This window comes from Microcebus murinus, chromosome 6 (genome assembly GCF_040939455.1).
Source record: "Microcebus murinus isolate Inina chromosome 6, M.murinus_Inina_mat1.0, whole genome shotgun sequence".
Classification (NCBI taxonomy): domain Eukaryota; kingdom Metazoa; phylum Chordata; class Mammalia; order Primates; family Cheirogaleidae; genus Microcebus; species Microcebus murinus.
In genome coordinates this window covers 2,142,455-2,165,796 of record NC_134109.1, presented here as the reverse complement: position 1 = coordinate 2,165,796, position 23,342 = coordinate 2,142,455, and the positions used below count along the sequence as shown (strand labels likewise).

The 23,342-nt window shown below is 67.5% G+C and overlaps 1 protein-coding gene across 3 annotated transcripts; it reads right to left on the bottom strand.

Moving 5' to 3' along the window:
• Positions 1-498: 498 nt before the first annotated feature.
• AKT1 (AKT serine/threonine kinase 1) lies at positions 499-22,810 on the bottom strand. Of its 3 annotated transcripts, XM_076003656.1 has the most exons (14): positions 22,680-22,810; positions 19,965-20,106; positions 9,465-9,593; positions 6,599-6,710; positions 6,054-6,201; positions 5,664-5,795; positions 5,524-5,589; positions 4,782-4,850; positions 4,041-4,166; positions 3,839-3,967; positions 3,539-3,753; positions 3,254-3,341; positions 1,860-1,962; positions 499-1,512 (listed from the first exon to the last, which is right to left on the bottom strand). In XM_076003656.1, exons 2-14 carry the CDS (start codon positions 20,008-20,010, stop codon positions 1,433-1,435), a joined length of 1,443 nt encoding a protein of 480 aa, XP_075859771.1. In that variant the 5' UTR covers positions 20,011-20,106; positions 22,680-22,810; the 3' UTR covers positions 499-1,432. The 3 variants fall into 3 exon arrangements, with proteins under 3 accessions (XP_075859771.1, XP_075859772.1, XP_012601845.1); XM_076003657.1 differs by lacking the exons at positions 19,965-20,106; positions 22,680-22,810 and adding an exon at positions 15,023-15,065; XM_012746391.3 differs by lacking the exons at positions 19,965-20,106; positions 22,680-22,810 and adding an exon at positions 14,903-14,999.
• Between the last annotated feature and the right edge of the window lie 532 nt (positions 22,811-23,342).

Sequence of the window (23,342 nt, the reverse complement as noted above, 5' to 3'; positions counted from 1 at the left end):
AGGCAGTCACTGGGCACAGCCCACAGGTCCTCACCAACCCAGCCAGGCTGTGCCACTCCCCAGCCCCGCCCAAGGCGCTGATGCCCAGCAGAGCAGGGGAAGACCAGGGCCCCCTCCTTGTGCCACACTGTCCTTCACCCAGCAAAGTAAGCCACAAGGCCGGGCATGGTGGCTCACGCCTGTAATCCTAGCACTCTGGGAGGCCGAGGCAGGCAGATTGCTCAAGGTCAGGAGTTCAAAACCAGCCTGAGCAAGAGCGAGACCCTGTCTCTACTATAAATAGAAATTAATTGGCCAACTAACATATATATAGAAAAAATTAGCCGGGCATGGTGGCGCACGCCTGTAGTCCCGGCTACTTGGGAGGCTGAGGCAGGAGGATTGCTTGAGCCCAGGAGTTTGAGGTTGCTGTGAGCTAGGCTGACGCCATGGCACTCTAGCCTAGGCAACAAAGTGAGACTCTGTCTCAAAAAAAAAAAAAAAAAGGGAGCCACAAACTTGAAAAGCAATTTTTATTGAAGAATTTGGAGGGAAAGTTTCATATTATAATAGTAAAAATACTAAAGTTGAATGTTGTAAAAAAACGCCATGGTGCAGCAGCGGCGGCGGCATCTGGCTGGGAGGGGCGGGGGCCCGTGACAGCCCTCCTGCAGAAGGGAGCGGGCCTGGGGCGCACAGCTGAAGGTAAGCGTCTGGGAGACAAGTGCTACTGTGGAGGAGCCATCTGACAGGGAGGTGCTCGGTGGGACAACCACCAAGACTGTGACACAGGAGGGAAGAGGGGAGGGGGGAGGGGGGCTTTCCTTTTACTAAGATTAACCCCCCCAATGCATCTGAACAACATAATACACGGCAACAAATTTAAACCTTGTTCCCCTGTCCTGTTGGGTGAACCCTGGCCCATCCCCCCCAAAGGTCCTGTCTCAGGGGGGCCAGCCTCTGAGGACATCCTTGCAGGCACGGCCTTAGTGCTGGAGGGCTGCCACATGCCCCCCCAGGGTGCCAGCCAGCATGCCACTATGAGGTTGCTTCTGGGGCCTTAGACCCAGGCGACAGCCAGGGGCAGTGGGGGAGACGGGCTAAGGGGCGGGGCGGGGCTGGGGCAGCAGCAGGACCTGCCTGGACCCCCGGCCCCACTGCACGTGGCTGCACAAGTCCTGAACGTTTTCCTACGGGAATCTAATCGTTCTGAGGCCCGAGGCCACGTCTGGAGCACAAATTGGATGAAATAAATTAAGAAAAATTGCAGGACAATTTTCTTCCCAGGGACGCTGCCCACGGCACGAAGCGTTGTTCCACTGTGCTCGGGAGAACGGCGTGGCTCCTCTCAGACACGCCCAAGGAACAAAAACCGTAAAACGCGCACATCCGCCCGGGGCCTCCCCTGGCCGTGGAGCCGTCGCCGAGCAGAGCCGTGGCTGCTGGTGGCCGCTCAGGCCGTGCCGCTGGCCGAGTAGGAGAACTGGGGGAAGTGCGGCCTCCGCTCGCTGTCCACGCACTCCATGCTGTCGTCTGCGGGAGGGGGCCGCTCAGACCGGGGGCCGCCCCCCGTCCCCCACCCCCAGCTCCAGGATGAAGCCATACCTCCAAGATCGCCGCCAACCCAGTGCCATGCACTCAGGGAAACTGAGGCAGCACCCCACATCTGGACATGGGACCCCATCCCTCAGAGTGCTAGGGGTGGGGGATTGAGCTTCCCACCCTCATCATTAGTCCCTTCCAAAAGCAGCTTTTTAAAGTTTTTGATTTTTAAAGCATCTGAAGCCAAAAAGAAGTTGAACCCTGCAAGCGACCCCGCAGATGGCAGCCACTGGGCGCACCCGCCAGGGGCGGAGGGCAGCAGGCAAAGCAGCGCTCACCTTGGTCGGGCGGCGTGATGGTGATCATCTGGGCCGTGAACTCCTCGTCAAAATACCTGGTGTCGGTCTCTGATGTGACCTGGGGCTTGAAGGGCGGGCTGAGCTGCAGAGGGGCAGACAGAGGGGCTGTCACAGGCCTCGCCCCAACTGCCACCACCCCAGACCCAGGATGCACCAGCCTCACAGTGCCTGAAACCCCCAGGGAGCCGTGTCCAAGCGGCACTGAGGTCGGAGAGCTGCCAGCCCGCGGGCAGGCTCCCGCTCCTGCATGGCGGCCGTGCAGGCTGGAGCAGCAGCCAGGGGATGGTGGGGGCTTTGGGACACTCCCATCCGCCAAGAGGTGACAGGCAGTTGCAGCCCAGCCCTACCAGACCCTCCCCTGCCCAAGCAAAGGGGACAATTGCTTTCTTTAAAATTTTTGTTTGAAGATAGGGCCTGTGTTGCCTTGGCTGGTCTGGAATTCTGGGCTTAGGCTCCGGAGTAGCTGGAGTTGCAGGCGTGAACCACCCGGCTCTTTCTGGTTTTCTTTCAACTAGGTTTCTTATAGATTGGGAAGGGGAGAAGGAGGAGGGGTCCGTGGAACCCCTGGCTCCCCCACGGCTCAAAGGCCCGGGTGGAGGTCAGGCTGCAGAGAGGACCCCGAGGACCCAGGACGCAAGGGTAACTGTAAAGTCACGTGCACACGAGGGGCCACCAGACGGCGCCTCAGGTCCCTCAGGCAAGGACATCCTCAAATGCTGGCCCCAGAGTCTGGCCTGGTGCCAGTGCTGTCCCTTGTGCACTAGTGGGGTCTTTGGTCAAGGCCGGCAGGCGTCAGGCACTGCCCGAGCCCCCCACGCCCTTGGAGGGTAGGGCTGGAAGGTGGCAGGCCACAGGGCTAGGACCTGGATGCACCAGGGCCGGGGGCACCTGTGCCAGAGGGAGGACAGAGGCCCAGGGGGTCCCCAGGCTGCCGAGCTGGCCATGTGTAGCCTGACGCCGGCATTCAGGGGAGGTGCTGGCTGGAAACCAGGCAACACACACGGTGACCAGGCAGCCAACACATCGCGGTACAGCCTTCGGGCCCAGCTGGGCAGACCCCGTTGGCCTGGGTCAGGGCCTGGGGCTCCTGGGATCCCTGGGCAGGGTGAGCCCCCGAGACAGGGGCCCACACTGTCCCACCCCTGCACACCCAGAGCGAGGGCTGGGCTCTCCTTGCAGCAGGACATCAGGTGACCAGAGGAAGTGGGGGGGGGGTCGCACCCCTACTCCACCCCTGCCTGCCTCACTGTGCGTGCACAGCACCTCCGGGGAGGGCGGGCCTGGGCCCTCCTGTGCCCGGGGCTGCAGCAGACCCCACAGCTGTGCAAGCGTGTGTGCGCGTGTGTGCCTGGGGACTCTAGCCGCTAGCCCACCTTCTTCTCGTACACGTCCTGCCACACGATGCCGGCGAAGAAGCGGTGCTGCATGATCTCCTTGGCGTCCTCGGAGCCCCCGCCGAGCCTGGGGCAGGAGACACAGAGTCACGGTGACGGAGCCACAGTGACGGAGCCACCGCCTGCTCGGGCCCCACCTCCCGCCCCCTAGACGGGGGCCCCGGGCTGTGGGGACGGCAGGGCAGCCTCTGGTCGGGGCCCCCCGAGTAGGTATGAGGGGCTGCAGGATCCAGCCCGGTCTGCCCAGCCACCGGGGGCCCTCACCTCTGCTTAGGGTCTTTTTTGAGCAGCCCCGAGAGCAGGGACTTGGCCTCGGGGCCGAGCGTGCGTGGGAAGCGGATCTCCTCCATGAGGATGAGCTCGAAGAGCTTCTCGTGGTCCTGGTTGTAGAAGGGCAGGCGGCCGCACATCATCTCGTACATGACCACGCCCAGCCCCCACCAGTCCACGGCCCGGCCGTAGTCGTTGTCCTCCAGCACCTGGGCGGGCGGCAGGGGCAGGGCGGGTGTCACAGCGTGCCCGGGGCGGGCCCGGGTGGGGAGTGCGGGGCGGCAGCAGGCGCACCTCGGGGGCCAGGTACTCGGGCGTGCCGCAGAAGGTCTTCATGGTGGCGCCGTCCTTGATGCCCTCCTTGCACAGCCCGAAGTCCGTGATCTTGATGTGCCCGTCCTTGTCCAGCATGAGGTTCTCCAGCTGTGGGAGGAAGGCCATGTGGTCAGCGCTGCCGAGGCCCGTCCCTGCCTCCCGCCGGCCCACGGGGCAGCACCTTGAGGTCCCGGTACACCACGTTCTTCTCCGAGTGCAGGTAGTCCAGGGCCGACACGATCTCGGCGCCGTAGAAGCGGGCCCGGTCCTCGGAGAACACGCGCTCGCGGGACAGGTGGAAGAAGAGCTGCGGGAGGCGGCCGTGAGGCAGGCCACCCCACCCGCAGCCCGCAGCTCCCAGGGCACTCCAGTCTCCAGAAGGCCCGAAAGGTACTGGTGACCCCAACTCAGCAGGCCCGTCGCCCCCCAGTAGACAGCTGCCCGCAGTGGGCAGCAGCCCACCGCCCCACGCTGCAGGTGGGCAGCGGCCCCACCACCCCATACATAGGCAGGCAGCAGACCCACCACCCCATACATAGGCGGGCAGCAGACCCACCACCCCATACATAGGCAGGCAGCGACCCCACCATCCCATGCGTAGGCGGGCAGTGGCCCCACAGCCCCATACATAGGTGGGTAGCAGACCCACCGCCCCATACATAGGCGGGCAGTGGCCCCACAGCCCCATACGTAGGTGGGCAGCAGCCCCACCGCCTCATACATAGGTGGGTAGCAGACCCACCGCCCCATACATAGGCGGGCAGCGGCCCCACCGCCCCATACGTAATGCGGGCAGCGACCCCACCATCCCATACATAGGTGGGCAGCGGCCCCACCGCCCCGAGCTGCAGGCGGGCAGCAGAGCCTCCAAGAGGGACAAGCCCCTCCCCAGAGCTGCCTCCCACCCAGCCACGGTCCCTACCTCGCCCCCGTTGGCGTACTCCATGACAAAGCAGAGGCGGTCGTGGGTCTGGAAGGAGTACTTCAGGGCCTGAAACGGAAGCAGACATGGAGCCGCGGGCGTGATGGGCAGGAATACGGCCTGATGCGCGGGCACCCCACGAGGCACCGAGGCGCATGTGGAAGATGAGCAGGTGGGTCTGGCTGAAGCGTCTGGGGGAGTCAGGACCCAGGCACTGGCCACGCTCCCAGCTGGGGGCCACTGAAAGGGGTGGAAGTGGAGTGACAGACCCAAGTTCCCAACCCTGCTGCCCTGGGGAGAAGACACGCCCTACGGGCAGAGCTGGCTGGGCGGCCCGCCCGCACAGGTGGCTTTGCTGTGGCCGACCCTTACCCCAAAACAGTGACCCTGGAACTGGGCCAGCAGCTGGATCCACTCACGGTAAACACCTCCCGGCCGAGCACCTCCCCCCCAGGACAGGGCCCACCTGGGCTGCACCCCAACAGAGGAGGCAGTGGGAGACTGGCCTGCAGGGTCGTGGGGGGGTCTGAGGGCTCCCAGGGCTCCGCAGAGTGGAGGAGACTGAGGACCCTGCCCCCATTGGCACCCCCACAGCCCAACCCTCCACAGAGGCCAGTCCCAGCGTCACCAGGTCTGAGGCCGGGTCCCTCGTGTGTGCGGGAAGACGGGACCGTCCCTCAGAGGCAGCCGTGAGGGTGACAGCCTGACCCCAGCCTGAGGCTGGGAGGGCAGAGGGACTCACCGTGAGGAAGGGGTGCCTGGAGTTCTGGAGGACGCGGTTCTCGGTGAGCGTGTGGGCCACCTCGTCCTGGAAGGCAGGGCTGGTGAGCCGCCGCCCCGCCGCCCGCCACCCCAGGGCCTGCCCCGCCCGCCTGTGCCCACCTTGGCCACGATGACCTCCTTCTTCAGGATCTTCATGGCGTAGTAGCGGCCGGTGGCCTTCTCCTTCACCAGGATCACCTTCCCGAAGGTGCCCTTGCCCAGCAGCTTCAGGTACTCGAACTCGTTCATGGTCTGAGGACAGCGCGGGAGCCGGGTCACCCTCCGCCCACCAGCGGCCCCTCCGTGCCCAGGAGTCACCCGCCAGCCTGCTGGGCTCAGCGGGCTGCGGCCCCAGTCTGGAGCACTGGGGTCTGGGGAACGGTGCGGTGACACCATAGCGCCTTCTGGACCCTTCCAGACGCAGCGCCCCGACTTCACTTCCAACACGGGCAAGGAGACGGGGAGCGGCCCCCACCCCGCAGCCCCGGGCACGGCAGAGCTGGGCCTCACCACGCGGTGCTTGGGCTTGGCCAGGGCCACCTCCATCTCTTCAGCCCCGGAGTTGTCGCTGGGTGAGCCCGACCGGAAGTCCATCATCTCCTCCTCCTGCTTCTTCAGTCCGTCGGCCACCGTCTGGATGGCGGTCGTCCACTCCTCCCTGCAGGCGGGCAGGTGAGGCCCCGCCCTCCAGCAGGAGCCCCGCCTGCAGCGGCCACCGCCTCGCCTCCCCTCCACGGCCCAGCACAGAGGTGGTGACAGAGACCCGAGAGAGCCCTGGGCTGGCCACACTCGCTCAGGGTCAGAAAACCCTCCTGGACGCTGGGACACGGGGCCAGCCACGGACGCTGGGACACGCCTACAGCCCCACAGCAGGACTATACGTCCTCCCCACCTGGTCTTCATTTCATGCCTCAGTTTCCCCACCCAAACCCCACAGACGGTTTCCAAAACGGGCTCTGAGCAGGGCTTGGGAGTACTGGGGCGTAAGGACGGCCACAGGCAGAGGGTGCCAGCACCCCACCGTCCCCACGTGTCTCGGCAGCAGCCCCGCGTACCGCTCCTCCGGCGTCTCCACATGGAAGGTGCGCTCGATGACCGTGGTCCACTGCAGGCAGCGGATGATGAAGGTGTTGGGCCTGGGCCGCTCCGTCTTCATCAGCTGGCATTCTGGGGACGGGGCCAGCGCACGCGTCTGCCTGTGCCCACCTGCCACCCCAGAGCCCGCCCCACAGCCCTGGCCGCTTCCCTTGGACCCCCCCACCCCTGTCATCCTTTGCCAGACTGCGGCCTCTCCTCATGGAACGGGGCTAGGCCCCCACACCCCGCCCTGAAGGAGGAGGCAACCGCAGAGCGCATCTGGGGCTGGGTCCGGTCAACCCACACCACTGTCCCCTCCTGCGGTCCTTCCTCCCTTCCATCTCCGAGCCCCAGCACGGACCAGGCCTCACAGGGGGCGGGAGGTGCAGGGCCCACAAGGCCGCGGCAGGGAAGGGCCTGGGAGAGCAGCTTGTCCCACCTGCTGCAGGAACGTTCTGCTATTTTCCCAACCACACCTGGAGTACATACACACCTGGAACACACACACCTGAGTATATGAACACCTGGGGCACACACAGCTGGAGTATATGGACACCTGGAGCACACACACCTGAGTATATGAACACCTGGGGCACACACACCTGAGTATATGAACACCTGGAGCACACACACCTGAGTATATGAACACCTGGGGCACACACAGCGGGAGCATATGCATACCTGGGTCATACATAGCTGGAACACACACCTGGAGCACACACCTGGGTATATGAACACCTGGAGCACAAATAGCTGGAGGATACCCACGCCTGGAACACATACATACCTGGAGCACATGCACACTGGTGCACACGTACAAACCTGGAGCACACACACAAACCAGAGCACACACATACCTGGAGCACATGCACACTGCCGCCCATGTACAAAGCTGGAGCACACCCACGCCTGGAGCACACACACAAACCAGGAGCACAGGCACACTGGAGCACACACACGCCTGGAACACATGTTCCAGGGACTCTGGGGACACACAGGCCCCGAGAGGGTGTGAGAGCACAGGGCAGCCTGGAGGCTTCGTGGCAGGACTCTGGCCCAGCCTGTGTGAGGCGGGAGGGCGAGGCCCCCGCAGAGGGGCCTCCGACATTCCACATCTTGTCCCTGGCAACCGCGAGGGAGCGTTCTGCTGGGCCTGGGGGCCAGGAAGGGGCTGGGGCCAGCCTCCTGGGGAGGACGGCCTGTGTCAGCGTGGGCAGGGGAGGTGGAAACCCGCACGGGCCTTCTCATCCCAGCACACCAGCCTCCCCTCGCCCCTGCGTAGCCCGCAGGAACCCAGCAGATGCAGCTCCATCCCCAGGGCCGGGGTCTCAAGCCCCCTGCCCAGAACCTGCCCCTGGGCACAGAGGACCCAGCACAGCCCCCACTGCAGCGGCTCTGACCCCCAGGACCTGCTCCGGGCCGGTGGCCTTGCTTGAAGTCCCCGCCTGCCCCTGCTAGAACAGCCCCCTCTGGCAGGTGCCCACCCCATGTGTCCCCTCCCTCCTTCCTGCACTGGCTCCCCCACCCCCAGCAGGGCCCTGCCTCAGGCTGCCGCTGGGCACAGGGGCGCCCGGCCTTCTCGGTGAGCCCTGAAGCCCCAGCTCAACCCGGCAGGCGCTGGGGAGAGCCTGGCATGAGCGGCAGTGCACCTCCCATGTGGCCACGTGGCTGCCAGGGGGCCGGGTGTCTGCCTCCTGGGTCTCCCCTACCCCCAGGCCCCTCTCCGGCTGCCCTGCTGCTGCTCGGCCTGTGGCAGAGAGCCCAGGAGGGCAGTTTGGGGCCCACAAGAACCTGCAGGACCCTCCGGAAGCCCCTCAGCCCGGGCCCTTCCCCTCCCATGAGAGGCCCTCAGGGCAGGGTCAGCCGGCCCCCAGGCCCGTGGGGCGTGGGTGCCCGATCAGCCAGGCGCCCCACAGATGCCACTGCGCTGGGAGTCCCTCCCTCTCACCCAGACCGGTGCTGACCTCAACCTTAAGACCCTGGACCGGAACCTGGGGTCAGGGGATGGGGGGAGGAGGAGCCCAGGGTCCTAGGCCGCACAGCAAGGGGGGCAAAGCCACCTGTGGGGAGGGCCTATGACTGCGGTGCCAGGGCTGGGACCCAGGACCCACCCCCGGTGGGCGCCGAGCTCTGCGCCCCGGACCCCGCCCCACACGGATCTCGGGGGCTGCGGTTCACAGGCCCCATGGCGGGCAGGTGTCCCACAGGGAAGCCCCAACAAGCCACCCCGCCACACACAGGCCCGTGTCCTGGCACGGCATGGGCACGTGGCCGGGAGGGCCCCCACTCTCGGCATCCTACCACGTGGCTCACCTCCACACCTGGGGGATCCCACAGGGGTCGGGCCACACATGCGGTCCCCCACAGGCAGGGAGTAAAGCCCCGGAGGCACACAGGAGGAAGGCCACAGCTCATCTGGCTTTGAGGGACACCCGGCCGACACCCTGGGCTAGCCTCGCCACACTCACCACCCGTGGGCGCAGACGCCCATCCGCGGCCCAGCCGAGGGGAGGCAGATGCTCCACCACAGGGGCTGGGGCCCGGGAGGCCTGCTCAGGAGAACTGCAGGCTCCTCTGGGGGTGATGGGGGCCCCACGCGCTCCTCCTGGGGTGAAGGAGGAGGGGCCCCGGCCGGCCGTCTACCCCAAGGCTGTCGCCACTGCTCCTCGGGGCCCGCCAGCCTCCAGAACAGGGGACCACGCAGGGCCAGCCGGCCTTGGGACGGCCTGGGGACCCTGCCCCCCGGAGCTGGCCCCCAGTGGTCCTAGAGGACATGACTCGGGAGCCAGCACGGCCCAGCCCGGTCCCCCTGCCCTCGGGGCATGGGGTGTGAGGGTTACTCACGTGCCACGGAGAAGTTGTTCAGGGGAGACTCGCGCTGGTCCACGTCCTGCGGCCGCTCCTTGTAGCCGATGAAGGTGCCGTCGTTCTTGAGGAGGAAGTAGCGGGGCCGCCACGTCTTGATGTATTCCCCTGCGAGACCCGGCAGTGAGGGCCCCGGCCCCAGGCTCCCCTCCCCCACAGCTGGCAGCTGGCTGCGCCAGGACAGGCGTGCCCAGGGAGCCTGAGTCCGGGGTGGGGGGCAGGGGGCGGGGGCGTGTTCCTTGAGGCCAGTAGCAGAACGGCGCTGGGTCCACGCCAAAGCACCCACCCCACGAGAGTCCCCACCGCTGTGTCTGCAAGGCCAGGGCACCGGACGTGCACGGGGAGGGGCGAGATCAGTTAACAGGACAGTGGGGGAGGTCTGGGCCAATCCGCACGTCTGCTGTCCCCAGCAGGCTCCAGCAACACTGCTGGGGCTTTGGGGTCCAGAGCTCTCCCTGGGTACGCAGGGCCGGCCAGGTGGCAGCTGCAGGTGACAATGCGTGTGTGTGCTGTCCACCACGGCCGGTCCCCGGCTGAGAAAACAGAGCCTGGTGTCCTCAGCGAGGGGCAGTGCCACCCGAGCGAGACCTCGTGGCGGCCCTGGCGTAACTGCAGCCGAGGGACCCAGAGCGTCTGGGCACTGCCCGGGAAGCCCTCGGGCCCGGCCCACCCACGGTTGCCCAGGTACAGGGGGACGCTCTCCCCCAAGTCTTGCAGCATCAGCCATAGCGGGCGTTCACACTTAAGGCTCAGAGCAGATGTCCTCTGTGATATCCCAGCAACTGTCATTTTTCATACTGACACCCGGAAAAAAATGTTTCATTTACATTTTGTCGAGCAAGGAATTTGAACAACAGGGAGCTCAGTAATTAGGCAACCATGGGCGGGAGGGGCCCAGGCAGGGTCTGGGGTCCCTGAGCTCTGGGGCCTGGGCCTTCCCATCACAGCCCTGGATGAGGGTGCCTGGAGGGACGCAGGGGACAAGAAATTGCCTGCCCCGTCACCGGGCCACCCACCCCTGGTCCCTGCCAGTCTGCCTGGTGAGCTCCAGAAGCCCAGCCCCTCCCGGCACACTGAGCACGTCTGGCCGGGACAGGCCCGTGCGGTTCCCACAGGCCAGGCCCTGGGGCTGGGGCAGCCGCCGCCACCCTCCTCCTACAGCCCCTGGGGCACCTGGCCAGCCCTCTCCACCCTTGGGACCTCTGCGGGCCACGGCACCACTCAGTGTGGGCTGGGTGGGACCAGCTGACCCGCACCTGCAGCTAGAACCACCCCCTGAAGGCTCTCCGGGGCCACCGGCTGCACCCGGCTCCTAGGTGCGGGCAGCGGGGCTCTGCAGGTGCCGGGGAGCCACCAGGGCTCGACCGACGGCCACCTCCTGGCCGTGCCTCCCCTCCTCCCCCAACTCCACTGCCCAGACGCCCAACCAGGCCCCTCAGGGCGTGGCCCTCTGAACGACCCAGGGGGGGCCTCCTCCCAGAGCCGCCCAGCAGGGCCGGTCGCCCCAGGGGCTCCGGAGACACAGGCCTCTTGGAGCATCTCCTCCCTAGAGGTCCAGCTAGGCAGCCAGAGACACCCTGGCCACGTCCCCAGCCTGAGCTAGACATCCTCGACCCGGGCGTTGGTCAGGGGAACACGGTGGCAAAGTGGGAAGGCGCCCACCCTCCGTGACGCTCTGTGACGCTGACCCAAATGTGGCAGGATCCCTTGAGGGACTGGGGAGGTTCTGCCGTCCCTTCTCGAGAGTCCACATTTCACGGGCCGTGGCCAGGACACCTGGGGACCCGCACCCCAACCCTGCAGGGGGCTCTGGCCTGCAGCCAACACCGACCCTTGGGGAAGAGAGCGCAGGAGGCGGGGCCAGAGATATGCACCCGCCCCCAAGGCCATTCCTTAGCGTCTCCACCTAGCTCTGCCATCTCCACCTAGCTCTACCGAGCAGGTGTGTTCTGGCCACTCTCTGCCCTAGGCCTGCCACCCCCCTGCCCCACGTACTGCCACCCCCCTGCCCCACGTACTGCCACCCCCCCGCCCCACGTACTGCCACCCCCCCACCCCACGTACTGCCACCCCCTGCCCCACGTACTGCCACCCCCTGCCCCACGTACTGCCACCCCCTCCCCCACGTACTGCCACCCCCTGCCCCACGTACTGCCACCCCCTGCCCCACGTACTGCCACCCCCCTGCCCCACGTACTGCCACCCCCCCACCCCACGTACTGCCACCCCCTTGCCCCACGTGCTGCCACCCCCTGCCCCACGTACTGCCACCCCCCTGCCCCACGTACTGCCACCCCCCTGCCCCACGTACTGCCACCCCCCCACCCCACGTACTGCTACCCCCCTGCCCCACGTACTGCCACCCCCTCCCCCACGAGCCACGCCATGCCTGCGCAGCGCCCAGCCTCCCATGTGCGGCAGGCAGCCGGGGCTTGCGGGGAGGGGAGAGAGGGGTATGCACAACCCCCCACCCTGTCCCGCTTGCGCCCACCCGCCTGCGCGCCAGTCTGGAGCTGTCGGCCCCTGATGGAGTGCCTCCCTCCCGCCAGCTGCCGCTCCCCGGGACGCTAACTGAGCGGGAAGACTGATGAGCACCCCGAACCCATCCGATCCACCAACTGCCGCCGGCCCCCACTGCGCCCAGCAGCCCCCGCACGCCCCGCACACGCCATCCGCCCGCCCCGGCCGGCCCTGAGCTGCACCTGCCCCTCGCAGCTCTCGCCCCACCAGCCGCTCCCCAGGCCCCGGCCCGGCAGGTTCTGGGAGCTGGATTTGGGGTGCAGGAGGGGGCAGGCCTCCTGTGGGCGGGGGCAGAACAGTGCCAGGCCCCGGGGGACTGAGGCGTTGGGGCTGGGCCCAGGGCCCAGGGCAGCCGTGTGAGAGAAGGGGCCGGCCTGGGCTCCAGAGACACACACGCCGCTTCCTCCCGTTCCCGCTAGAGGTCCAGCCAGGCGATGACTCGGGGGCTCCAGCAGCGCCAACTACGGCCGGGCCGTGGCCTGCATCTTAGTGGGTCCAGGCCAGACAGGGCGCGGGGCAGGCAGCCAGCCCAAACGACAGGGCACCCAGGGACCCCACTCCCTGCTCCTGGACTGGGGACAGCACAGGATGGGCACGTGAAGGAGACGGCCACCCTGGGCCCGGCCACTGCCATCCTCGTGGGGGCCTGCAGGCCGGCACCTGCCCCGCCCCTGTGCCCTGGGGAGGGTGGGGGCGACGGACACACCTCAGCCAGTGACAGCGGCCCCCACTCCCAGCCCCCTTCCTGGGACCCCTGCTCCCCAGCAGAAGAGACCACCCAGGCGGGGGCCCCCATTTCGTCCTCCACGTCCGAGGTGCTCCTGCCCAGGCCCTGCTGGGGTCCCCCACCCCGTTCTGGTCCCTGGAAACCCTCACGCCGGAGACAGGAGCAGAGTCCAGCGGCGGGCCCAGGGCGGTCAGCGCCCACCCACGACACCGCCGCACAGCCCGGCGGGGCCACAAACTGACAGCCCTGAGCGCCCCGTGTGTGTCCACACCAGGCCTTGGCCGAGACACACAGGGGAGCCACGTGTGTCCCTCGGGACGCTGCCCTGTCCCCTGAGACCCAGGGGATAGCTACCCAGGTCCCTCCACCAGGGGAGCAACTCCACCCACCCCCACTCACCCAAAGGAAAGGGGGGTTCTGCCCCAGCAGCCTCTCCTGGGCCGAATGAGGGGGTGCTGGGAGGAGGCCTCTCCTACCTGGGCCCCTCATACTGCCATCAGGGCCACGCCCCACAGACACGTGTCCCAGGCCATGCCGTGGGTGAGGGTACCCCAACAGCACGAGTGCACACATAGGGGCCAGACACGCAGCTTGTGGCCTGGCCTGGGTGGGCACCGTGTGTCCCAGGCTGGCCCGAGTCCTCCTGAGCTGCCAGGGGTGCTGGCCCCTGCGAGCCGTAGTCCCCCCCCCGCCCCACATCCCAGCCCTGTGCACGCCGCCCCCAAGTCCCCAGCTCTGGGGAAACTGCTGGATAAACACTTTGCCGAGGCAGCGGTGGCGGCAGCAGCGGCTGGCAGGGCGCCAGGCGGCACCGAGCTGTTTCTCCACAGCAAAGTGAGCCCCAGCAGGCCCGGGGAGCGGGTGCCAGCTGACAGCGGCCACCGCGTGGTCCCCCGCCGCTGACACATCCATCGCGGCCGGCCGACAGCTGCCGGGCGCCCATTTACCTTCTCCAGCACATTGAGCAGAGCACGGGCTGCTGACGGCGGCCCAGGGCGCCGCGCCGGGGCGGGCGGCAGCGGGCGGCGCGGGTCATCTCGAAGGGCCAGCCTGCCAGGCCACGGCCGGCCAGGAAGCCGCAAGCCCTGTGGGCGCGTGCGGGCTGGGGCTGGGAGGGAGGGGCCGCACGTCCAAGGCTGCTGCCCCCACTCGGGCGCCCCCCGCCCCCCGGCCTGTGGGTGAAACACGCCGGCCACGCCCCAGGACAAGCCCCTCTGAGGGCTTCGGGGCACAAACGGCCGGCCTGGCAGGGGTGAGGCTCCATGCTCCAGTCCCACCCTCCCAGGAAGCCCACCTGGCAGGCAGGGAGGGCAGGCGCCATTGTGCCCAGCAGCTCCCTGGGGAAACTGAGGCTGGGGTGAGGTGACCCTCAAGGCCACTGACAGCCAGCTCATCAGTGAACCCCCAGGGCCTGCTCCCCCGCCGGCTCTGCCACTGGGACCCCCACATGTACACTCAGGAGGGCTGGGGAAGGAGCCCACACCCAGCACCTCATTTGGGGGTTTCCAGACAGTTCCCGAGGGGGACGCCTCCTGCCCTCTGTTCTGTAACAAGAGCCCAGACAGACCCAGGCAAGGCGACAAGGCCCAGACAGACCCAGGCAAGGCGACAAGGCCCAGTCAGACCCAGGCAAGGCGACAAGGCCCAGTCAGACCCAGGCAAGGCGACAAGGCCCAGACAGACCCAGGCAAGGCGACAAGGCCCAGTCAGACCCAGGCAAGGCGACAAGGCCCAGACAGACCCAGGCAAGGCGACAAGGCCCAGACAGACCCAGGCAAGGCGACAAGGCCCAGACAGACCCAGGCAAGGTGACAAGGCCAGACAGACCCAGGCAAGGTGACAAGGCCCAGACAGACCCAAGCAAGCAAGGTGACAAAGCTCCCGGCGGGACAGAGGTGACCAGGGAAGGACCTGGACAGGAGGAGAGGTCCCACGTGGGGACAGGAAATGGAAACATAGCAAAGGCTTGTTCTGGGGTCCCGGCCGGTGGCCCTCCCAGACCAAGGCAGGGACACCAGGCACACGTCCTGAGGCGCCAGCCCTGCCCACCCCTCCCACCTCCCTGCCGACACCCAGAGGATGCAGAAGCAAAGACCCCAGCCACCTTCTCCACGAAGCCCACCCAGGCTGGGCGGCCCGCCCCGCGCTCCCCTAAAGGCACACACCGGACCTTGGCAGCCAGCAGACGCCTCCGGGCAGGTGGGCCCACCAGATTACCGGGGACTGAGGGTGGAGGCTGCAGTCCCGGGGCCTGCTGGAGGTCTGTAAGCCCAAACCCCGGGGACCCTACCCCAAAGGCCCAGGGTTGGCAGTAACATCACCAACAAGGCCTGCTGTCCTCGGTCCAGTGTTTGTGACACAGGCCTGTTAATATTTCCTAAGGGTAAACAAAAATGCACCCAAGGGCAGGAGAAGAAGGGGCACACCCCCCAGGGGCAGAGGTGGGGCCTGTGGCTCCTAGGCTGGCCCGGGGCCACCCAACTACCACCCTCGCCCGCAGCCCAGGGCCCTCTGCCAACCTGCCCCAGGGCGCGGGGTGGACTGGGGGAGCCTTCTCAGGGGGCCAGCCGATGGGATGGGGACAGGGCACGGGCACTGAGTGGGGGAGAGCAGCGGGCGCCTGCCTGCCTGTGGGGCAGCCTGGGGAGAGGCCCAGAGTGACAGCCACTGGCAGCAGTGACCGCAGTGCCTGAGGGCCCTGCGCCGGCCGGGCGAGCCGGGCAGAGGGGACGCCAGCGGTGCCTGAGCCAGTTCCCTCCGGGCACCCTCCCACGGTACTTCTAGGAACCCTCATGATGCAACCCAGCCCGCGTCCCCTGGGCGCTCCTCTGGGAGCAGGTGGAGACCCCTCGGGCACAGGGCAGGGGCAGGAGCTACTCAGCCCATAGTCTGCCCTGTCTCTTGCCCAGCCTCAATTTCCCCACACACAATGTACTCTGCTCCCCCTCGGGGCCGGGCCGGGGTCTGTGGGCGGGTCCCATGGCCCCAGCCCCACTCCCCTCCCCTCTCCCCCAGAGTCCAGACTCCAGGGAGCGTCCCTCAGGAATGCCCAGGCGCACGGGCCCAGGGTCCTGGGCTGGGGCCAGCAGTGACCCCTCGCCCCCCAGGCAAGGCCGCTCAGCTTCCTCTTTTGTTGTTTGTTTCTGGAGGGAGAACTCACTGCACTCACGGAATAGGGAACTCCCCAGCACCCCGGCCTCTGCCACAGCCGCCACCCCCACACCCTGTCCCCTCAACTGGTGGGCCAGGGCCGAGGTTGCACCCCTGCGCAGCCCTCCTGCACTACCTGTACCCCTCCCACCCGAGTCCCTCCTCTGCCCGGCCACCCGCCCTGACCTAGGGCCACTCAGGACCCTCGATGCTCCCCGCAGGGGACTGTGCACCGACGGGCCCAGGGCCCGAGTGGGCTGCAGGGACAGAAGCCCCCTGGATGTGGCCTGGAGCTGACCCTCATCTGACAGCCAGGGAAACTGAGGCCTTGCCCTTGAGCCCATGTGGTCCTGCAGGCTCCCTCCCTCAGCCCTGAGCCCCTTGCCCTGCAGGGCAGGGTGGCAGCAGCCCCCTCCCACACCAGCAGCTACCTGCTCCCTGCTCTCGGGGGTGGGTCCAACAAGCCCCCACAGGCTCCTCCCGCTGCTGTCTGCTCGGCAAAGCCAAGACCTCCTTTGGAAGGAAGGGGAACGGCTGCACCTGCTATGCCCCCACACAGGGACCCCAGGACTGGATGGATGGCAGGGGCTGGGGAGGCAGCCAGGGATGCCTGGGTGGTGTCAGCTCCCCAACGCCGTGTGACACAATGGAACACCCTCCCTCGAGGGAACAGCCTGTCCCAGACCTGAAGACTGGGTGGAAAGGTGGGAGGGGATAGGAACCAGGAGCCCCCTCGGGGTCAGGGCACAGCCACACTCCCCACCAAGATGCCTGGGGCCAACCCAGCAAGGTGGGGAGGGGTCCCCACCCCAGGGCCTGGATGGTGGGGTCCATGCCAGGATTGGGCCGGGGGCGGGGGCACCACAAGGCCTCAGATGTCCAGAGAACGGACCCCTGAGAGTTCCGTGGACACGGGGCCCCACACAGCTCCAGAGGGTCAATGTAAACTGAAGCTCGGATGCCCGCCTCCTACACGCCCCCACTTCCAGGCACAGGCAGGGGCAGGGGACCCCACACCACAGGCCACTCCCCTCAGTCAGGGGTGGGGTGGCGGGGAGGCCTCTTGAGCAAAGCCCAGTAGGTGCCCTGCAGCGGGCACCAGCCCTTTACCGAGCGCCCACAGACCCTGCACCCTGGTGCCACTGCCTCCCCTGGCCCACCTGGCCCAGCCAGCCTGTCTGCAGACCAGGGACGCCAAGGACAGCTGCAAGCGTGGCCAAAGGGACAAGCGTGGACCCTGCAGGCTGCGGCTGCACCACACCCGCTCTCCGGGGCTGGGCTGCAGTGGCCGTGCACAGCCGGCGGTGCCAGGCAAGCCTCTGCGGAGAAGACCCCAACTAGCCGCAGCCTCAGCGCAGAGCCCCCAAGCCATCCACAGAGGAAAACTGGAGGCTGCAGGCCGAGTGCAGAGAGAACTGTGTTCCGGCCTGGAATGGTTTTTAAGATTGTAAACTTTCAGAAACCAGGGGTGTTCATGTAAAAGGCCAAATCTTTGGAAATGGGAACTTCCGGCCAGCTCATCACACGCTGGGACACCTGTTGGCCCCACCTGCCTGGCCGCTCCTCACTGGCTCCCACCCACGGCGGCCGGAGCCCGGCTCCCAGGGCCCAGCTCCCTGCTGGACACAGGGCATGCTGAGGCCCAGAGGGCTTCCTGGGTGCAGCCGCAGGTCCACGCACAGCTGGAACTTGAGCTCCGGAACCTTCCAGCTCAGAGCACACAGGGAAGCGAGGGTCACTCCCCAGAGAGAGCCACCCACCTCCCAGGGGCGGCAGGAGGGACACTGGCTGGAGGTGGCTAACGCAGCCACCCTGCCCCTCACACTTGGGGGATGCCCACCCCTCACCTCTGTGCCACCCAGCCCCAAAGGCACTGTCACTCCCTGTGTGGCCAGCTCTGGGGCGGGGCTATTATCTCAGGCCCTCAGCGAAGAACCGGCACGCTCCAGGCCCTGGGCCAGACCCCGGGAGACCCAGCGAAGGAGAGAAGCCCAGACCCCGGAGTGGCCGGAAAGGACGGGAGCCAATGCCCCTGCCCCAGCCAGGTCAGGTGGGGAGGGTCCAGCCCAGCGTGGCCCTGCTGGCCCCAGCGCAGGACATGGGAGGGGCCTGGCCCTGCCATCAGGGCATCGGACCGTCTGTGACACACAGGGGGACCCAGGGGAACAGGGGTGCCCTCGAGGACAGGCCTTCCTCGGCAAGCAGGGGCAGGCCATACAGCTGGGACACCCGCCTGCTCGAGCAGCAAGAGAGGCCAGTGCCACCACAGGCATGTGACGCGTCCGGCTCTCACCCGGCTGCCAGCACACAGGGGCGGAGGAGAAAGCGCCGGGGCAGTGGACAGGACCCTCCCCCCGGTTGAGGCCGCTGCCGCCGGCTGCACCCTCGCTCCGGGCCCTCACTAACCACGCCGGCCACTCCACGAGGTGTCTTCCCTGCCCCCACTCCCACAGCATAGATGGGGAAACCAAGGCCCGAGCTCAAGGAGCTTCCCTTGGAGAGGTGCACGGTGAGGGGGTGGCCAAATCCAGGGTCAGGCTCAGCTCTCGGGTGCTCCACCGGGCCTGATGTCCCCAGGCCCCACCCAGCCCCTCAGAGGGCACCGCCGTGAGCGGCAACCTGGAGCTCCCCAGAGGGTGCCCCCGCCTGGGCCAGCTGGCCGGAGGACACCCCAGTAACTGGGGCCGCACCCCTGGACAGTCTGGAGGCCCAGGCATCTCCTGGATCAGCCCTAAAGCTAAGAGCCAAGCCACAAACGTTTGCCGGGGACTAAGCAGCGGCAGCCCCGGGCAGCACAGGAGAGCAGAGGCCAGGTGGGGGAGGGCGTCCCCGATACCACAGCCCTGCGAGGCCGAGGGGGCTCCAGCCGCAGAGGCAGGACTCCTCAGGTATCAAGGAGCAGGGTGGAAAGGCAGGTGGTGCCGGAGGCCTGGGGGACCAGGTAAGGGGCTCCCCATGGACCACAGGCCCCCACTGCTGCCCAGCTGAGCTCTCAAAACACACAGCTGGCCACGTCCTCCATCCCCTGCTATGAGCCCATCGCAATTTGGTTCCCTCCTTCACCTCCTCCCACAGCTCCTGTGGCTTCCCAGGCCTGCTCTCCAGGGGAGCTCCTATTCATCCCACAAAACCCCATCTTGTGACACTGACTTTGCCACGCCTCCTGGTCTGCTCAGTGTCCGGTGTCCCCCCCAGAGGTGGGATCCATTGCTAGAGGGCATGGGTGAGCAGTGGTGGGCCACTGGCATGGGTCACCTGAACTTCAGGAGGAATCAGGTCTGTTGAAAGAGGAAGTTGGGAGCAGGGCTGGCCAGTCCGTGCCCTGGGGCAGGAGGGAGTGATTCCGCCAGGGCACCTAGAAGCCTAACCCAGCAGCACAGAGGAGCAGTGGAGGGAGGCCCAGGCAGGGGGAGCAGAGGGCCAAGGCTGCAGTGCCCATCCTACCGGCTCCTGGCCAGGCTCCCGAAGCGGCGCCCCTGCCTGGGCTGCAGGGCTGAGTGAGGAGGAGCGGGCTGCGGGGCCTAACCCAGCCGGCTCTGCAGCTCCAACGCAAACATGCCCCACGCTGGGCCCCTGGGCGGTACGGAGCCCCCAGCCCCTAAGGCCAGGCCTGAGACGGGCGTGAGGCCAAGCCAAGCAGCCCTGCCCTGCCCTCAGGAGCCCTTGGGCAGTGCCCCAGGCGGCGGGCATGCCAGCCCCAGAATGGCCCCGTGTCCTCACTGCCTTCCAGGAAAGCCGGGAAGAAGGCTGGCAGTGGCTCCCCACCCACGGGGCCCTGCCAGGCCGCCACTCCGACGGCCGGCCCTGCATGGGGCCTCTCCCTCCGCACAGGAGGCCCCGAGAGGCAGTGTCCTCCATGCTGCGGGAGGACGTGGGGGCCGATGCTCCCCCAGACCGGTCCAGAAGCCCCAGAGACAGCCCTCCCGCCCAGCAGGCGCGGCCACACGCCTGGCAGACCCCAGGCCACCGCGGCGAGCAGAGCCTGCAGGCCCGGCACAGCCCCACCAGCTCCAGGACCCCCGGGCAGACCATGGGGCCTGTTCCCGCCCTCCGTCCCCAGGCCCAGCCACACGGGCACTGACCTCGTTTGTGCAGCCAGCCCTCCTTCACGATGGCCACGTCGTTCATGGTGCCCGGGGCTCCGGCGGGCCGGGCGGCCCAGGCAGTGCTCGCAGTCTCCTCTCAGGCAGGCGCTCCCTGGGCCCAGCGGCCTGGCCACGGCCTCTGGAAGAAGCAAAGGAAGTTGAGCGTGAGTCCGGCTTGGAGCAGCTGCTTGTCCCCGAGATGGGCCCAGGGGCCTGCTGCCCGAGCCGGGGGGCTCCACCCACGCCTGCATTCCCATGTGGCCTGCCCCTCCAGTTCTCAGACCCCCGTCGGCCCGCACTCTCTTGCCAGCCCGCCCAGCCTCTCCCTGCTTGCCTGATACGAAATCCGTGTCACCGGAGGCTGCTCCTCAGACTGGGCTCCCAGCCCCTGCCAAGCCCCAGCCACAGGCCCTCGGAGCTGTCGCCTTGCTCACCTCTCCATTCCTACCTCCCCTGGCCCCTGGACAAGTCACTCCCACCGGCAAAAGGTTTCCCCAGCCTCCACCTGCCTAACCAGCCAAGGCCGCCTCCTCCAGGCAGCTCCTTGGACTTCTGCAGCCCAGGCTGGCTCAGCCTCCCCACACCCCAACACCCGGTCCACCGTATTTCTGCCCACGTGCCGGGATCCTGGGCAGGACACAGAGCTCCTCCTCCCTGCTCCCCAGACCAGGAAAGCAGAGAAATTCAAGCATGAAGAAGGAAGGCCCAGGACTCCTGGCTGCTGGCGAAAATGAGAGCCCAGAGCCCCCCAGGGTGATGCTAAAATTCTCCCCAGGAGAAACCCCAGGCTCCTCCTAAACCACAGCGCCCCTGCCGGGCTGAATCTGCTCCATTCATCCGGCCAACATGGACCAGGCACCTCTGGTTTTGCCAGGCCCAGCGCTGGGCGCGGGGGACAAAGAGAGGTTCAGACAGGTCCTGTCGGTGAGGAGCGCTCAGCTCAGGGCGGTTACAGACCCATAATTACAGCATTCAGGAGGCAACAAATGGGGGGTACTGTACAAGCCCCCACTCTGCAGTGGCCCACCAGCCAGCCCTCACTTGAGAACACTTTGGCCATTGACCTGCATGGCCCCCCTCATTTCTCCCTTGCTGGATGAACTCCTAGGCATCCCTCAAAACCCGGTTCCCAAGTCACCAACTCTGGGCATGGTGGGAAGGCACGCTTGGCATGCTCTTCCTGCAAGCAGTGTTCTGCCGCCCTTCCAGGTGGGTACTCTTACAGGGAGGAGGATCCTCTCTGGGACCTCCAGGCCAGGCAGAGACCTCTGGGGACTTCTGTGGAATGGGTCCCAACACGGACCCCTCCACGGCCAGCTGTGACACTGTCCCAGCAGCCCACCTTTCTGGCCTCCCGAGGCCCAGACTGGGCACCTAAGGAGGGTTGCTTTGCACTGGCTGTCTTAAGCTGAATTTACAATGGCAGGAAGGCCCCACTGCCTCGTCTTGTGCCAGGACAGTGAAGGTTACACCTCGCCCCAAGACGAAAGTACCTGATGTACCTGGCAGGCCCACGGGCAGCGACAGGAAGCCAGCCAGAGGGGGACACAGCTGAGACATGGCTCCGAGTGCAGGGCTCTGAGCCCCGGCACACAGGGGCACAGGGGCTCTGGTGACAATGAGTGGGGATGGCCCAGTGGCCCAGGGCTGGACCAAAAGACCTCCCACGTCCCCCACCCCCACCCCGAGCCCCGGAGGCCTGCTGCTGACAGAGTCAGACAGCTGTCGGGAGTCGCGTGTAAAAATATATCTGTGCGCACACGGGGTGGTGCATGTCTGCTTGGAAACGCACACACCGGGGCCTGCGCCCGCGCTGCTCTGGGTGCAGGGGGCCACGCAGAGAGGACCTGCCTGCCGCAGCTTCTGTGCCCTGAGGCCTTCCCCCAGTGCGCACCGTTGCCACTATTGTTAGTCGAGTCACAACTTTTCAAAAAACGCCGTGTTCCGAGAGGGCTCCCTCCCTCCACCTCCGGAGCACCGGTCCATGAGCCATCCATGCAGCTGGGGGCGGGGCCGGAACCAAGCCTCCACCAATGCACCCCACCCTCCGCTTGGATGGGGGTCTCAAAACAGCCACGAGTGGCCACTGGAGCCAGGCTCAGCAACCCAGGAGTGAGTGTGGGGGTCCTCTGGCCACAGAGCACAGGCCCAAGCCCACCCCAGTCTACCGTGGCACCCCGCCTGGGGACAGGTCCCTCAGCCTTCCCCGGACCCCCAGTCTGGGGGGCAAGCCCCAGCTGCCCCGCAGGCCCCTCCTCTGGGATGGGTGGGCAGGACATCCACCCAGGACAGGAAGCAGTCTCAGGGCCCAGGAGAGTTGGAGTCCTTTGTAGGCCGGCCCGGGCACCCGGCCACCGCGCACGACTTTCTGTCCCTGGGAATTGAGGTCTCCTTCCCAGGTCCCTCCCACAGACTTGAAGGCCGCGGGGCAAACCCGCCTCCTGACCCCGAGCGCCCACTCTGCCGGCCGGCCCGGAGCCCGGCGGCGCCCCTTCCCAGCCCGGGCCTCGCCTGGAGCGGCCGCGCCAAGGTCATGAGGAAGGCCGGCCCGCACCCCGGCGCCCGCGAGGCCCGCCCGCCGCGCCCTCCCGCCCGCCAGGCCGCGGCCACTTCCTGCTCCCGCTCCCGCCCGGCTGCGCCGCGGCCCGGCCCGGCCGGAACAAAGCGGCCCGGCCGCGGAGAGGGACTCGATCTGGCGGGGCGGGGACTCACCGGGCCGCCGCGTCCGGGCGCGAGCGCGGGCCTAGCCGGGCCGCGGCCTCCGGCGCCCGCCGCTCGGCATCCCCGCGGGCCGGCGCTGCGCGGGGCCGGCTGGAGGCCGCGGCGGGCGCGCGCTGCTGGGGCCGGGCCTCGCGTGCCGACGCCCGCTGTCCGGGCCCGCGCTCGGTGCTCGGCCGCCTGCACCCGTCCTCCGGCCGCGCTGGCTGCGCTGGGCCGGCCGCCGCCGCGCTCGGTCCCGCCGCCGCCGGCCCGCCCTCTCCCCGCCCCGCGCCCGCCCCGCGCCCCGAGCCGCCCGCCCACATCCGCCTCCGCCGCCCGGGCCCCAGCGCGCGGCGGGCAAGGGCGGCCTCGGGGCCCGGGCCAGGGCCGGGCCACCAACGGGGCCACTGGACCGCCGTCCTGCCCGTCCCGGGGCCACGTCCTCTCTGGCCTCAGTCTCCCCTTTTGGAAAGCGATCTTGCCCTCCTGGGCCTAGCTCTTCGGTGACCCTAGTAGAATGGGCCGGAGACCAGTCTAGGACAATCCCAGACTTCTGGCGACTTTGGGAGGGGTAGGTGAGACTTTCAGAATGTGCCCCTGTGAATGTGCCAGCCCACGGCGCAGTGGGGCGGGGTGTGAGCGGGCCCCTAAGGCAGAGTGGCCTCGGGGAGCACG